We start from the raw sequence: 16,933 nt of genomic DNA, 5'->3' as shown, positions 1-16,933 counted from the left end.
TGGCAGAGCACAGTAATACATTAGATTGGGACTCCCTTGACAAACTCCTCTCCTCTTCACTGCTCAACTCTAAACTCTACAAGTACCACTACATCTACCTCTTATATCAGCACTTACAAGTATCTCTCAGTACAGATCCAGTGAAACACTAAAGACTGTATCCAGATGAGCTATTTACTGCCAAAGTGTTCTGTATTCCAAGAGACTGTTCAGTAAAGCTGTTATATTTATTCTACTAGGACTCAGTCTTCCTTACATTAGCACCAGCACCTATACACCTCCGCTACACACCTTGGGTCGTTTTTCCCTTTCTGTGGATGACGGTACCGATAGTCCGGGTGGGTCAATTGCCACTCAGGACTACCGTGACAGGATCCCAAGGGACCCATCCCCATCCGGGAGTGTCTGCGGGTGAAGGGATGGGGACAGGGGATGTATGCTGGTAAAAGTTAGGGGGACTGAGGGTTTATATTTAGTTTGACACACCCAGCTAAAAAGGTTGCCCATCACTGGTCTAGAATGTATGGGTTTCTAGGAGGCACACACTGATGTCACATGGTCACAATAAAGGAACAAAACAATCACGTAACTACATGATTGGCTGCTCACAGAGCAGACTTCTCAGCAGTACAAACGTGCAAAACTAATCATAACACTTAGGGGGACATTCATTATGAGAGAAAGTGGCCATTTTGTAGCGCAGAGGGCCCACTTGCAAATAAATATATTCGACTTTTGCTAATATTTTATTTGAATTTTGTCTTCCGCCAGAGGGACGGGCCCATGTTAAAAACACTTTAAAAAATCCTATACTCTAGGAAACATCTGATATGTTGTTATCCAGGACAGTTTTCCCATGCACATATCCAAATGTAATGAAGTAGCCATGGTACAAAGCTGTGTAAGAAATAAGTGATCAGAGTGCATGAATAAACACCAAAAATAAATGGTAGTGCAAAATTGTTCAACAAGGAGATAGCCAAACATGTAATGAGCATTGACCAATGGTGACATATATCACCGTAATGGGAATGTAACAAGGACGGGACGGGGTGCCATCCACAGGAGCCTTTGGGCTCATTACGTTTGGTTATTTCCTTGTTGTGGCCAAGATGGGACACTGCTGTGGCCAATGATTTTGTGAGTGGGCAGGTCCTCTTTTTAGTTCTTGTCTTGGAAGTAGGCAGAGAAGACAAATGGCAGGGGACTAGAAGGATCTGAACGAAAGCTAAGAGGGACCAGGTGTCTTATAGTAAGTTTCTCCTTATTGCCCAAACAATCACCGCTCAGCTTTCATCTATCATATTGTTCTGATAAATTGAAAGTTGGGCTATCACTGGATGCTATGGACAAGTAGAATCTTATTATATGGAAGCTTGAGAAATCTCTACCTTTTTTGTGATGAAAAAGGTGTAACAGTATTCCCTTGCACTTTGAGCCGTCTCCCGTCTTTCTTGCTGCCGCCATTCCTGAGTCAAAAGTTTTTCTAAAAATCGGTCTGTATCCAAGATGGCACCGACCAGGAAACTTCATTTCCAAGCATGCATTGCTCCTTAGAGAGAACTGACAAGTATCTTCCTCATCTTGTAGTAACTGCTGGCTCAGTCTGCTTGTGCTTTACACTGTAAAAAAAAAATCTATCTATCTAGATTAGAAAGAGAGAGACAGCGATAAAACAGCTTTGTCTCCTTAACCCTATACTGCTCAGGAGGGTTATGGCGTCCCATGACGCCATTGTGTAGGGTCAACCATAGAATTCTGACAGGATTATATGCCTAAGGCTACATGTCCATTTTTTTTCAAGGATGAAAATCTGGATCCTCTCATTTTTATTCGCAATCTGCATTGGATCCATAAATAAAGGTGTAGTGACCCCCCCCCCCCCCCCCCCCCCCAAAAAAAAAAGGTCACATGGTCGTCTGGTGGCCATTCTCCAGTCATTTCTATCAGGCAAGATATTTCTGGCAGGAGGAGCTTGGTGATGTCATAAAAAGCGGATCTGTGATACTGATGGTTTTGCAGACGGTTACAACATGTCCTATTTTTTTTTCATTGCAGATTGCAGATACGCAAATAAAATGTATGTATGAATAGCACCATTGAAAATAATAGGTTGTAATGGATTCCGTAGTTCGTGGTCCCTAAAAACGGATGAAAAATACTGATGTGTGAACAAGGCCTTAAAGAGGATGTACCACCAGGTACATCCTCTTTAACCCTGTATGACGCGGCTCCATTCATTCTAACGGAGCCGCGTCATACAGGGGAGGGAAATCCCTCCCACTGGGGGCGGCCTGGCCTACCTCCAGTGCTTGAGCACTGGGTGGTTCCGTTGCATAGAACGGCGCCGTGCACGGGATTTGGGACTCGGTCCGAAAAACGGACCACAGCACCGACTTCCCCGTGCCGGCGCCGTTCGATCAGTGGCTTCAGGTTAAAGAGGATGTACCTGGTGGTACATCCTCTTTAAGCTACGACCACATGGAGACTTTGGTCGCACATCAAGATCACAATGGTGCATGGCAATTGCATCTAATGAATGAGGTTGGCGTTTCAATTTCACACACTTTGGGCGAATGTGTGTGTGTGTGTGTGTGTGTGTGTGTGTCAAATATTGAATCCTATAAATAATATGCAACAAATAAATCTGCCATGTGCCTCATACAGAATTGGAAAGCCTGCATTGCACAGCATTGACCACCAGAGGGCAGCCAAGTAACGCATCTGTGGAAAAGACCTAGCCGCGCAGACGCAGTTACTAGGATTGCTCGGTACTTCCGTTTACTTTCACTGCTCAACTACAACATAAAAAAAAACGAATTGTGACGAGTCTCTACACCCAGCCTATAAACCCCGCTCTATCTGCCTCCTCTCGTACGGAATATTGGAAGCTTTTCTCGGTGTTTTCACAGAGAAGGAGCTGGCTTCCGGTATAGGGCCGAGCTGCTAGTGTGCAGCTCCGTGATTGGTTAGCTCTCTAAAGCGGCGCTCAGTCATTGGTAGATACTGGGCCGTCGGCGTTGGTCACGTGCTGCACGGATTTCCGTTTCCGTGTTGGGGAGGAGCTACACAGAAGGCTCCGCCTCACGCGTGGCTTCTCCAGGAGCAGTGGGAACACATGGCTTCCGTGGAGGTGAGCGGCGTGTTCTGTACACATCCTATTAGCTGTATCCGGGCCGGCTGCATATACACAATAGCATGGATTTAAAGGGGCTGTCCTGGGTTATCCCTACCTATATAACCCTGCTGCTCACACAATATAAGGATACTAACCAATATAACAGTTGTGATATACCTGGACCAGTTTTCCCTCTGTGCCTGCGGGAGCCTGACTGACCTCTGACCTCTGCCAGGGTAGTATGCTCAGAATATCCAGTCATCTCTAACCTGTGGCTCTCCAATAACTACAATCCCCAGCAGTCCCTGACAGCCACAGGCAGCACAGGACAATGATCACCTTTATACAGTGTGTTGTACAGGTGGTTACATTATGGCTCTTAGAGTGTATATGGATGTAGTGACACGACTGTCCGCAATGTTCTGTATATTATATAAGACTAGCAGGGTAGGCGCTGACCCTCAGCTGCAGTACTTTTGTATTGGTAAGAGCCCTTTTGTTCTATCAGTAGTCTTTATTCCTGAATGATGTTGAAGTTGCTCAGCTGGCGCAACACTTAAAGGGGTTGTTCAGCGAAAATCTTTTTCTTTCAAATCAACTGATATCAGAAAGTTATATAGATTTGTGATTTACTTTTGTTAAAAAATCTCAAGTCTTCCCCATACTTATTAGCTGCTGTATGTCCTGCAGAAAATGTTTTTCAGTCTGACATAGTGCTCTCTGCTGACATCTCTGGCCGAGACAGGAACTCTGTCTCGTTTTTCTATGAATCCCCATAGAAAACCTCTCCTGCTCTGGACAGTTCCTGTCTCGGACAGAGATGTCAGCAGAGAGCACTGTGCCAGACTGAAAATAAAACATTTCCTGCAGGACATACAGCAGCTAATAAGTATGGGAAGACTTGAGATTTTTTAATAGAAGTAAATTACAAATCTATATAAATTTCTGACACCAGTTGATTTAAAGGAGAAGTCCGGCTAACATTTTTATTAAAGTATTTTAATACCCCCCAAAAGTTATAAAAAATCACCATTATACACTTATTACGGGAAATGCACATAAAGATCTTTTTTCCCTGCACTTACTACTGCATCAAGGCTTCACTTCCTGGATAACATGATGATGTCACTTCCTGGATAACATGGTGATGTCACCACCCGACTCCCAGAGCTGTGCGGGCTGTGGCTGCTGGAGAGGATGATGGCAGAGGACACTGATGGACACAGGGCACTGGAGGGACACCGAGCATCCCCCTGCCATCATCCTCTCCAGCAGCCACAGCCCGCACAGCTCTGGGAGTCGGGTCGTGACATCACCATGTTATCCAGGAAGTGAAGCCTTGATGCAGTAGTAAGTGCAGGGGAAAAAAGCTCTTTATAAGCATTTCCTGTAATAAGTGTATATTGGTAATTTGCATAACTTTTGGGGGACAATACAATACTTTAATAAAAATTTTCGCCAGACTTCTCCTTTAAAAGAAAAAGTTTTTCGCTGGACAACCCCTTAACCTCTTAAGGACATAGGACGTATGCGTACGTCATATGTCCTCACTTGCACTTCAAAGCGGGGCCGCGCGGCGGCCCCGCTTTGAAGTGCTGCAATCCCGGGTGCCGCGAGTAGCCCGGGACCGCTGCTATTAGCGGGCACGGTCTGATCGCCGTGCCCGCTACTTAGCTAATCGGAGGCAGCTGTCAACGTTGACAGCTGCCTCCGATTACCGGAGGCAACGTTTCCCTGGGGTCTAGTGGGGGAGATCGCTCCCCGGAGGAGCGATCTCCGTTACTGATGCCGGCCGGGGACGCGTCCAAGATGGCGCCGTCCTCGGCTCGGCACTCGTTCGTTTTCGGCTGCAGCAGCCGAAAGCAAACGAGTGCCGATCTCATGGATCTCTGCAGCATATCTATGCTGCAGAGATCTCAATGAGAGATCAAAGTGTATATACTAGAAGTCCCCCAGGGGGGCTTCTAGTATATGTGTAAAAAAAAAAAAAAAAAAAAAAAAAAAAGTGTTGTTAATAGTAAAAAGCCCCCTCCCCTAATAAAAGTCTGAATCACCCCCCTTTTCCCAGGTTTTAAATAAAAGTAAACAAATAAATAAATAAACATTTTTAGTATCGCCGCGTGTGTAATCGCCCGAACTATTAATTAATCACATTCATGATCTCGTACGGTAAACGGCGTCAGCGCAAAAAAATCCCAAAGTGCAAAATTGCGCATTTTTGGTCGCATCAAATCCAGAAAAAATGTAATATAAAGCGATCAAAAAGTCGTATATGGGCAATCAAGGTACCGATAGAAAGATCACATCATGGCGCAAAAATGACACCTCGCACAGCCCCATAGACCAAAGGATAAAAGCGCTATAAGCCTGGGAATGGAGCGATTTTAAGGAACGTATATTGGTTAACAACAGTTTGAATTTTTTACAGGCCATCAGATACAATATAAGTTATTCATGTTATATATCGTTTTAATCGTAACGACTTGAGGAACATGCATAACAAGTCAGTTTTACCCCAGGGCGAATGGCGTAAAAACACATTTCCCCCAAATAAAGAAATGCGTTTTTTTTTTCAATTTCACCACACTTTGAATTTTTTTCTGGTTTCGCAGTGTACTTTATGCAAAAATTCAGCCTGTAATTGCAAAGTACAATTAGTGACGCAAAAAATAAGGGCTCATGTGGGTTTCTAGGTGGAAAAATGCAAGTGCTATGACCTTTTAAACACAAGGAGGAAAAACCGAAAACGTAAAAACGAAAATGGGCCATGTCCTTAAAGGGTTAAGTGTACCTGTCATTTGCAAAAAAATTTTGACATTTCATAGAGGCATGTCAAAAGTTTTGATTGGTCCGGTACTGATAGAGAGAGCGGGGGGAAGACCGTCCATAGACTTACATTACGAGCCCGACTCTTTATTCTAACACGGAGTGGGAGTGGACTACGCTGCAGCACGTCTTCTCACGCTCATTATCCTGATCAGTATGGGCCTGAATACTCAGACCTGGACTGATCAAAACTTTTGACGTGTTAAAGGGGTAGTGCGGCGGTAAAGAATTATTTACAGAATAACACACATTCCAAAGTTATACAACTGTCCCACCACCCCCACCCGTGTACCCGGAAGTGTGGTGCGCTATACGTACCTGTCATGTGCCGACTCGTCTCCGATCTTCAGTCAGTGATGTCAACTTCGGACGGCCGGGCCAAATCCCTCCGACCGTCCTGGGTGCCGGCCGCCCTCTGCCGCGCCATCAGCTGCTCAGCCGCGATTGGCTGAGCAAAACTGTGCTCAGCCAATTGCGGCTGAGCATCTGATGACGCTGAAGAGGGCGGCCGGCACTCGGGACAGTCGGAGATGTTCGGCTGGCTGCCCGAAGATGATGTCGTGGCACAAGATGGCGGACGGGTGCGACACAGATCAGGTATGTATAGCGCACCACACTTCCGGGTACACGGGTGGGGGTGGTGGGACATGGGCAAGGGGGCCATTCACAGACATAACATACAGTACAAAGTTGTATAACTTTGTAATGTGTGGTGTTCTGTGAATAATTCTTTACCGCCGCACTACCCCTTTAATATGACATGTCAAAAGTTTTAACAAATGACATGTGCACTTTAAAGGGTAACGGTCATGTTTTTTTTTTTTTTTTGTTGCAGAAATCAATAGTATGAGTGATTTTTAAGAAACTTTGTAATAAGTTTTATGAGGCAAAAAAGCCTCTTTCTGTGCTCAAAAGGCTTCCCCCCCCCCTCCTCGCTTCTTATCTGTGTATTATCAGGCAAATCTGACTTCAGAGTGAAGACTGGTTCTGCTGTGTCCATTATAACCTATGGAGGGGGGAGGGGTTGAGTCAGAGGAGTGAGCAGGAAGAACAGACACACATACCAGCTGTTAACTCAATGTCTGGGCACATAAAATGCTGGATTCACAGGTCAGAAAGGTCAGTTCTTATCTAGTAGCTTGGGGAGATAAGATTGCAGGATGTAAACTTTGTTTTCAGTTCTTCATGCGCAACTCCTTCCTCTCGACCCCTCTCCATAGGATAGAATGGACAGGGAAATCCTGCTTCATCTGAAATAAGAGGGAGCTGGGAAACTTCTATTTGAGTACAGAAGGAAACTCTTTTGATTACTAAAACCTATTAGTGTTTCTAAAAATTGCTTGAACTATTGATATTTATTGTTTTCTGAAAAATGACCCTGAAATGACAGTTACGCTTTAAGTGTTGTGTCATTATCAGCTCAGGAGCATTTTTACCCACATTGCCGACAATCGGCCCATGTAAAAGGGCCCTCAAAGCGTACCTGTCATTTGTAAAACTTTTGAGATGTCATAGAGACAAATAACAGGTACACTTTGGGGGGCTATTACACGGGCCTCCTGCGTAAAAGTGACAACGATCAGCTGAGGAGTGGGGATCGGGTCTTTAGAGCAGGCCTTAAAACACATATTTTATCATTGACTATAATTATTATTATTTTTTTTTATCTAGGGTATAGTATCTGAAGATCTGTCAGCGGCAAAAGCATTGCTCAGCTCAGTACATGAACAGGTAGGTGATGTGGTGCTCTCACCTGACTAATCCTGCACCTTTAATTTCTTTGTACTTCTTTTGGACTGGACTAGACTCTTGTTTTAACACTTTGCGTCCCTCAACAGGTAATTGCTGTCACCGCACATGTACAAAACCTAACTGAGAAAGTTCGCAATGGGGTTTACCCAACAGAAAAGGTAAGAGGAAAACCTATACATTTTAATCAAATGTTGGTCCTAGTGCAACTCTAGTTGTGCATGTCTTGTGGTTATATATCCTACAAAGAATGGGCTATACACCAGTATAATCACAATCTCAAAAGTCTTTATTAAATCAAGTTTTAAAAGCTATAGATGCAGAGCAGAATAAAAATGATCCTTCACACAGGATGGCAATACACAAAGACATTCAGTAATGGAGGACAATTGGCTGCAGCACAATATAAACAATGTAAACATAAGCCCACAGTGGGTACAATAACCTGACCACATAAGTCAAATGACGTGCTGCCTCTATAAGGTACTACCAATCTCCATACTCCCTCTAGATCCTAAAGTGCCTGTGCCGATAAAATCTTATATGAGTAAAACAGAATCCAGAAAACAAAAACTGTGATATTACCTGTTGTACTACTGTGTGTATATAATAGTGGATGCCTGGGGAGGCTGGTGGTAATATAGGATTATAATATAATTATGTCTTGTGGTTAGTATAAAGGGGCTATGTACTTATCTGAGACAGCAGCGGTGAGGGCCAGTCTGTTTTCTTAGACCTTATACACCTGTTCTGTGTTTCATGGATGTGTCGTCAGTGAAAGGCCTGACGTGGAGTGGAGGGAACTTCACGCCAGGCCTTCCACAGACGGCATATCCATGTATGTAAGACCTTATACTTCTCGCTAAAACACGTTCTTCCTTGTAGCTACTCACATGGGCAGGCTTAGCCATCTTTGCTTTTGGCTGATGTACATATATATATAACTTAACATCAAAGACAAGTGATGTTAAGTTAAAATAGCAATAGTGGGATACAGTAGGAAGGAAACTAACAATGAGATAACCTCCTTAATGATCTTAGCACCGATGCCCTGGTGCCTCTGAGTCAGGCTCTGAGGACAGTATGTATAAGTGCCAGCAAGAAAGTACTGGGAATAGGACAGGAAAACAGAATCCCAGGCCTATCTTCCTGAGTGGCTGCAACAAGGGTCTCCTACTTTTTTTATTTAATGTCCTAAGACGCCGCTTAAAGCGACTCTGTACCCACAGTCTGACACCCCCCCCCCCCCAAAACCGCTTTTGCGGTGCAAGCCTAGGGGACAGACACTCTAGGCCACGCCAATTTGACACAGGGCTGCAAGTTTAAAAGTTGTTCCTAGGACAATAACTGCATCACCTGCCAAATGGAGACCAGGACAGATCTTGTATTAAAAGCAGCTATCCGAAGGTACAAGTGGTTTGGGGGGTAAGATTGTGGGTACAGAGTTGCTTTAACTTTTCTCAACTTGATGTTTTGCCACTTGTTACTATCATGCCGGTATCGGGGAAAATGTTTGAATCTCCACGGCCCTGTAATGAAAATCACCGTCAGTAGGTCCGCAAAATTTACGGATGTGTGAATCAATGCAGCCTTAAAGTCTAGGCCATGTTTATCAAGGCAAATAAAGAAAATGATAGAGCTGTTTTCATTCAAATCTAATCCATATTAAATTAGAAGCCCAAAAGTAGAAACAGTGGGGGAGATTTATCAAACATGGTGTAAAGTAGAATTGTCTCAGTTGCCCCTAGCAACCAATCAGATTCCACCTTTTCATTTGTCAAAGATCCTTTGGAAAATGAAAGGTGAAATCTGATTGGTTGCTAGGGGCAACTGAGACACTTCTACTTTACACCAGTTTGATAAATCTGCCCCATTATATATTGAAGCCCAAAAGTAGAAACCATAGCCAATTCTTTAGTCCTTCCAGTTTCATATAGGACATTACAGTGAATTGCTTGAAGACGAGCGGTTAGAAATACTTTTCCAATGTCTGTTATAAGGAAAATGTAATGCTAGTCTCTGCCTATACAATGTTAGTCTAGCACATCATGTCTGAATCCCAAGTTGTGGTTTGTTGTAGGGTCTGAGTTTTCTAGAGCTGAAGGATCAGCTACTTTTGCTGTATATGCAGGATCTTACCCACATCATCATGGAAAAAGCTTCTGGGAGGTCCTTGAAGGACAACCCGGGCATCATGAGACTGGTGGAGATACGCACAGTAAGTAGTCACAAAACGTTATTCTTATAGGAGATGTGTTGAGAAATGACATCTGCACGGTTGTATAATTAAACGTCTGGATAGTTGCAAAGTCTATTTATAACCGGACAATAAGGGTCCCAAGGCTCGCATGGTTTAAAGCATCATATGATAACTTTAATAAGTGCTTGTATTTTTTTTAATACAGAAACATACTTGTAAATCTGCCTTTAAAGGCTGTTCTAAAAACAAAGCGTTCACACATGTCAAGCATCATATGACCTGTTGTCTTATGGCTTTGTAAAGGAAGCAAAACAAAGATTCTGGACTAGTCTTAAAGTAGTCTTTAAAAATCTTAAGTTTCTTTAAAAGCTTTTGTATTTCTTAGGTTTTGGAAAAAATGCGTCCAATTGATCAAAAACTTAAATATCAAATAGATAAGTTAGTAAGAGCTGCTGCGACCGGCAGTCTTGCGGAGAATGATCCACTGCGCTTTAAGCCCAATCCTCAGAACTTAATCAGTAAGGTAAGATTATGATGTTTTCCTTGGAAAGTTGTGGAAGTATTTTCACATAAATTTACCTTATGTCTATGGCTCGTACACTTTTTTTTTTTTTCACTTTCATTTTAATACCTCTTTTTAACTATGTTTCTTCCCAATTTTTCAGTTGGAGGAGTCTGACAAAGAGGGTTCAGATAGTGATGAAGAAGAGGGTGGTGTGGGAAAGAAATCTCAAGGCAAGACCAGAAAATATGTACCTCCTAGACTTGCACCAGTACATTATGGTAAGCAATATGTCCGGTATAACTTATATATATTCATGTTGTAGCAAGATTTTATGGTGCTCTTATTGTAAATCTTATCTCTTACAGATAACAATGAGGAAGAGAGAGAACGCAGAATTTTGGAGCGAGCGAAAAAAAGGGCTCTGAGCAGCTCAGTCATCAGGGAGCTGAAAGAACAGTATACAGATGCTCCTGAAGAAATCCGAGAAGGTAGAGCCTATCACATGATGCAGCATGAGAAAGACGAGCAGCATCGGTAAATAGCTTTTATCTTGCTACCATGTCACTTGTGACCTGCAGCTTGGACAAGCATAGACCAGTTTTCTAAAGAGCTTGTTTTTCTATCGTTTAATACAAATTTCTGTAAATATTTTTTCTTAGCACAAACTATGAAGAATCTATGATGGTGCGATTAAATCTGACCCGAAAGGAAAAGGCTCGTAAGAAGAGGGCACTTGCCATGACATCACAACTCAGTTCGCTCACACACTTCACAGATATTAGTGTTTTAACAGGAGGGGAAGCAAGAACAGAGGTGAGAGCAAGGCTGTCCACAAGTCTAATATACTGCAGGATCTGTGGGCGCTATACAAATAAATATTGTTATTGCTGAGCAAGCACATTTAGTTTATGTAATTGTGTGGGTGTTGTACATTAGATTATTTATACAATTTGACGATCATTGTTCCCAAGTTACCTGGCAGATTAGGGTTCAAAATCTATGTAAAAAAAATGTGGAGAATTCTGTTTTACAAGTGTTATAGATTCATTTTTAGCTGATTTTAAAGATTTTTTTGTGAACTTATGTTGATAATCCCCCCCCCCCTTTCCCCAGTTAGTTGACATGACTGCTATGTTTGTCCATGTGCTTAGGCCCTTTTTCCTATCAGGCACAACTCTATACATTTATTAGTGGCTCTACCTGGCATTGCAGCTTATTCTATTGAAATGAATTGAAGCAGCAATTGCAGGAACAGCCATTCTCAAAAGTACAGAGCGATTCCTTGTAAGAGATGAAAACCTTTAGGCCATAAAAGTATTGACAAAGCACTGTAAGTCAAAGAAAGGCTGGTATCTACTGGGTCTATTAATGTACTTTTTTTTTTTTTTTAATTTAAATGAAGGACCTGATGCCAGCCACCAAGAAGTCCAGGAAAGGACCTAAGAAAGGAAAAAAGAAGAAAGGTAACTTATACTATTTTTTATGTATTGTTAAACTGTTATTTGGTTGCTGTCTGTTAATTGGCTTATACTCTTAGCAATACATGAATCTAATTACAATTTTCTTATTTCCATTCCTTTCTAGGCTTTAGGAAGCGGCGTTAAGGAATAGACATCAGTCTACTTTATCATGCCAGCAATTTCAATGTATTGCTAACTACATGCTGCCCTTCATTATAAATAACTGGCACATGTGTTGTATGGACTCATGGGGTCAGACTCATGTTAGTTGGTGTTGTCCTTGGAAATATAAGGGATTCAGTGCACAGAATTGCCTTAATTTTATATGTGGATTTGCTAAATTTATCCTGAACAATGGTTCTTGTGTTGAGTGCAATAAACATTTTACACAGAGATTACTAGGACCTACTTAGGACTTATATTTTCCTTGTATGTATTTGTGCTTCCAAACAGGGCTAAATTGCTGTAGATTTGTAGCACATTATTTTTCTTCCCTAGTTAAAGGGGGAATCTGGCCACGACAGATTTTTTCAGAGTGTCCGAGTAGTGGGTGTATGAAATAAAATATCCACTTGCCTTCCTGGCTCCTATGCTGCCACATGCATTCCCCGCTTAGGGCCCGCTGTGCAGCCGCTTCCTTGGTTTGACTTGTGATGTTGCATTCAGTGGCAGTGACATGACAACGCTAAAGCTGCTGAATCATGTCTGAGTGGGCCTGCAACATTACTTCTCATACTCTGGAAGTGGTTGTACACTGAGGGGCGGCAGAATGCAAACGGCAGTGTATAAAAGTGGTCCTGGCCGCAACAACGCTGTAGAATTTCAGTTTTGTGTTTAAGCCCCTTTAGGTTATTTGAGGCTGTTTTTTTTTTTTTAAATTAAGAAAAATAATGTCCAATTTTTTTTTTTCTACTGCAATTTTTTCAGTCATACTAGCTTTTGACAAAATGTGGTCCAAAAATACATTAAGAAATGTATGCCCCTGAACCAAAATATGCAGAGAAGTGTAGCAATGTCTTTTAGGTTTAAGGTCAAAGCAGGGTAGTAACAACTAATCACAGGACAGCTTTTATTTTCAAGAGCCAAATTTGAAATGTGCTTTCATAGTGTGACATGAGATGATGAAATTAAGGGCCAGTTCACACAGAGTAAACGTGGAGGAGCTCTCCGCCATGGAATCCTGCCTGCTGTCTGTTTCAATGGGACGGTTCGCGCGACTCCGTGGTTCTCCACTCAAAGAATTGACATGTCAATTCTTTGAGTGTAGAGCGGCAGAAGCGGAGGAATGCGAGCCGTCCCATTGAAACAGACAGCAGGCGGCATTCCGCCGGTTTTACTGTGTAAACTGACCCTGTCGCTGTAATACAAAGCATTTTCCTGTTTGAATTGGCAAGAATGGGGTCTTTTGTGACAGTACAGGAAAATAATTTTTAAGTCTGTTCCACATAAAATCTGCATTTCACGCCGGACAACTTGAAACCCCTTGGTGTTTATCGTGTGAAAAGTCTGAGCTGCCCAAAGACTTCAGAAGAGAATGAATAGGACTTTCAAATGAAACTACAGGTGCCACAAGCCATGTTATGGTGTATATTACAAAATGTCTATGTAAGCTATACAGATTACATCTTTTGGGAGATTTTTGGGAATTTGGGGCTCGGAGAAAGCATAGAGGGAGAGATAATAGATTTAGAATAGATAAGATTTTTCGTTTTTTTTCTACCTCACAGCCCTGTAACTAACTAAACTGGATTTTTTGAGGGTGTGCATCTTTTCAGGTAAAGAACATCAACATTTAACATTTTGGGGCACAGTTATCAAGCTCTGCGCTTGGCACAAACATAAAAATAAGTATAAATTTTTGCGTAAGGACCCCCCCATGTGCAAAGTTTGCACCTTCTGGGTAGGGAAGGGGCACAGTAATGCGCGTGTGTTCTTCTTGTTCACAGAAATAACAGAAAACTTCAGTTTCCATAACTATTCACCCCTGTAAAGTCAGTACTTTGTAGAGCCACCTTTTGCAGTAGTTACAACGGCAATGGCTTTGGATGAGTCTGTATGAGCTTGCAACTGGCATTTATATCTATTCCTAAAGGCAAAACTGCTCCAGCACCTTCTGGTTAGATGGTTTCCACTGGTGTACAGCAATCTTAAAGTCTGACCACAGATTCTCAATGGTATTTTTTAACCACTCGAGTGTTGCTTTAGTGGTATGCTGTGGGTAATTGTCCTGTTGAAGGGTGAACCTCTCATTTTGTTCCAAATCACTGACAGACCAAATTAGGTTTTGCTCAAGAATATCGTTAGGTTTTGCTCAAGAATATCGTTGTATTTAGCATCATCCATCTTCCCCTTGACTTGGGCTTTTTTCACAGTCTCTGCTGCTGAAAAACATCCCCACAGCATGATGCTTTCATCACCATGTGTCTCTGTGGGGGATGGTGTTCTTGGGGCGATGAGATGATAAAAAAAAATTAGGGTTTTCTTTGGTGGCCAAAAAGTTAATTGAGTAAATTTTGTTCTCATCTGACCAGAGAGAGCCCCTGACTGCATACATTTGGGGAGTCTCCCACATGCCTTGTGGCCAGCTCAGAATAAGCCGCCTTACTTTTGGCTGTAAATAAAGGCTTTTTTTTCCCTGGCCACTCTTCAATCAGCCCTATGGAGTGTGCGGCTTATTGTGGTTGTATGGACAGATGCTCAGGTTGCTGCTTGGGAACTCTACAGCTCCTTCAGGGTTACCTTTAGTCTGCCTGCACGATACAGTTGAGATGAAAGTATACAGAATGAAATAGATATCTACATCTTTGTAGCTCATCCCATATACTGTTGGATTGCACATACATGTACCATCCCAACATGACACAACCAGCTGCCACCTTTAAATGATTTAAAGCTTATTACTAGGGATGAGCAAACTTACTGTAATAACCAAATGAATTGCCTTGTTAGTGCGACAGTCAGCTTATCAGCCTGCGGCCTTAGGGCCCTTGCACACTACGAAATCACCCGTATAAGCTCCATTGGATTCCGTGTGCTCGCCCCCCTGCTTGAAGATCTGCCCGTCCCATGGGCATCATTCTATTTAGGCAGATTCTGCCATCCACCCAAAAAAGAATTGACCTGTCAATTTTTTGGACAGATGGCGGATTGCCAGACCATAGAATGGAGCCTATAGGAAGGCTAGATGCTCAAAGTCAGAGCATGCGGAGAATCCGCCGTAGTTTATCCATTCGATTTCAGTAGTGTGCAAAGGCCCTTTAATTGAGTGCTGCTCCACTCTGGGTGCCAAGAAAACATGGATCCAGCCCTGGGAAACTGAATCCATTATTTTCCAGCACCCGGGAGGAGCATCACAGAGCAGACAAGATTTCAAAGCGCACAGCCTGATGAGCGGAATGCAGATAGGATTGAAGCGATTCACTTTATTCCTGCTGTCAATTTCGCTCATCTCTAGTATGCATTATTTGCAATGCATTAGACATAAATACTGAAGCAAACAGCCTTGATTGAAAAAATATCCTACTGTTTTCTGTATACAACTTGTCTGCCATTTGATTACCAGTGGCTGAAGAAGTTGGATGCAGCCCTATGGCTGTATACATGTTTTCCAGAGCTTCTTAGGGCTGCATCCAACTTATTTTTTAGCCACCAGTAATCAAATGCAGAGTATTCGGTTTCTGACAAATTCGAGTGTGCTCTAGGTTCGCTTATCTCTAGTCATAACCATGTGGTGCTAATCTTCTCTTGGGCTTAGTTAGGTTCTCGCTAACTATGATCAATTGCAGCCCTGTCTTCTCATTTGGAAAAACGTGGGCTTAAACCTTTAAAGACATATGAAGTAAATGTACACCAATATGCCGTTAAGGGGGGGTTACACAGGGGGATCAGGACTCGTGCAATTGTGGAAAGCCAATCTGTCATACTTCCGGCCCGGGCATCGATGATGTTATGACGCTGGTCCTGACTTGGTGATCACTAGAGACTACCTTCAGCAACCCCTAGTAATCGAGCGCCAATTACAGAGATCAATGCAGTACATGTACTGTATTGATCCCTATGATCGGTGCGCATAGGAGTCTCCTAGGGACTACAAATTAGTGTGTGTGGTGGGGAGGAGGAGTTATTTCAATAATAAAAAAATCCCATAATAGTTCAAATCCCCCCCCAAATTTCCTATTTTATAAATATTAAATAACCAAAATGTATCGCCGTGTGCTAAATCGCCTAAACTACTGAATTATTACATTCTTTCCTAATCTTGCACGGTAAATGGCGTAATTACAAAAAAAAAACCCTGCCAAAGTGCTGAATCACTGATTTTTGGACACATTACATCCAGAAAAATGTGAATAATAAGTGATCAAAAAGTTGCATATACTTAGATGAGATGATAGAAAGTACAAGAAATGACGCGAAAGACCAAAAAATAAAAGCGTTATAAAGGTCATAATAGAGCAATTTTAAACACCTTTTTTAAATTTCACATAGCAAAATTTGTTTTTTAGTGTCACAGCAGTTTTTATGGGAAAATTAAATGTTTCATTGCAAGTTACAAGTTTGCAGGTGTCGGAAAAATAAGAGCTCCTATGGCTCTGTTGCTTGTAGTTCTCTTCACTCTGATGATCTTGCCATAGGTTGTATAGTAATAGAGCAAAGTAAAATATGGCTATGGAACGGGGTCAGTGTGCATATATACGTATCTGTTCCATCCACAACTCCTGGTCCTGGACATTGCTGCACACCTCCCATGAAAGAACAATCTTGTTAGGCTATTAGGAGGAACTAGTGAGATCGAAGGTATTGAGCGGGGAGAAGGCAGCGGATTTCAGACAACTTAAACACTGATCAGCGCTAAGTGAAAGTCAATATGCACAAGCGGGAAATCAATGCAGGGCAGAGAAAGAGACTGAGGGAGGGTGTGAGAGGGAGAGACTGGGAGTGTGTGTAGGAGAGACTAAATGAGATGAAGTGACACAAAGTACAAAAGATAGATTATGTATATGATTAGCAGTGTGGAAACCTCAAAGAATTCCTTGGGACTAGATACAGTGGTTTTACAGTGCCCATCTATGCCA

The 16,933-nt window shown here is 42.4% G+C and overlaps 1 protein-coding gene across 1 annotated transcript; it reads left to right on the top strand.

The window, feature by feature from the left end:
• The first annotated feature begins 3,061 nt into the window (after nucleotides 1-3,061).
• Nucleotides 3,062-12,253, top strand: NGDN (neuroguidin). The gene is made up of 10 exons (XM_069961637.1): nucleotides 3,062-3,133; nucleotides 7,616-7,675; nucleotides 7,783-7,854; nucleotides 9,774-9,911; nucleotides 10,279-10,416; nucleotides 10,559-10,676; nucleotides 10,764-10,932; nucleotides 11,058-11,211; nucleotides 11,801-11,861; nucleotides 11,983-12,253. The coding sequence occupies exons 1-10, from the start codon at nucleotides 3,119-3,121 to the stop codon at nucleotides 12,000-12,002; spliced, it is 945 nt and encodes a 314-aa protein (XP_069817738.1). The 5' UTR covers nucleotides 3,062-3,118; the 3' UTR covers nucleotides 12,003-12,253.
• The last annotated feature ends 4,680 nt before the right edge of the window (nucleotides 12,254-16,933 follow it).

The sequence above is a fragment of the Dendropsophus ebraccatus genome, chromosome 3, assembly GCF_027789765.1.
Source record: "Dendropsophus ebraccatus isolate aDenEbr1 chromosome 3, aDenEbr1.pat, whole genome shotgun sequence".
Classification (NCBI taxonomy): Eukaryota; Metazoa; Chordata; class Amphibia; order Anura; family Hylidae; genus Dendropsophus; species Dendropsophus ebraccatus.
This window is presented reverse-complemented; position numbering and strand designations above follow the sequence as displayed.

Coding starts and splice junctions, on each gene's coding strand:
- NGDN (XM_069961637.1), top strand. Junction 7,676..7,782: donor TCAGCTCAGTACATGAACAG/GTAGGTGATGTG, acceptor GTCCCTCAACAG/GTAATTGCTGTCACCGCACA. Junction 11,212..11,800: donor GAGGGGAAGCAAGAACAGAG/GTGAGAGCAAGG, acceptor ATTTAAATGAAG/GACCTGATGCCAGCCACCAA.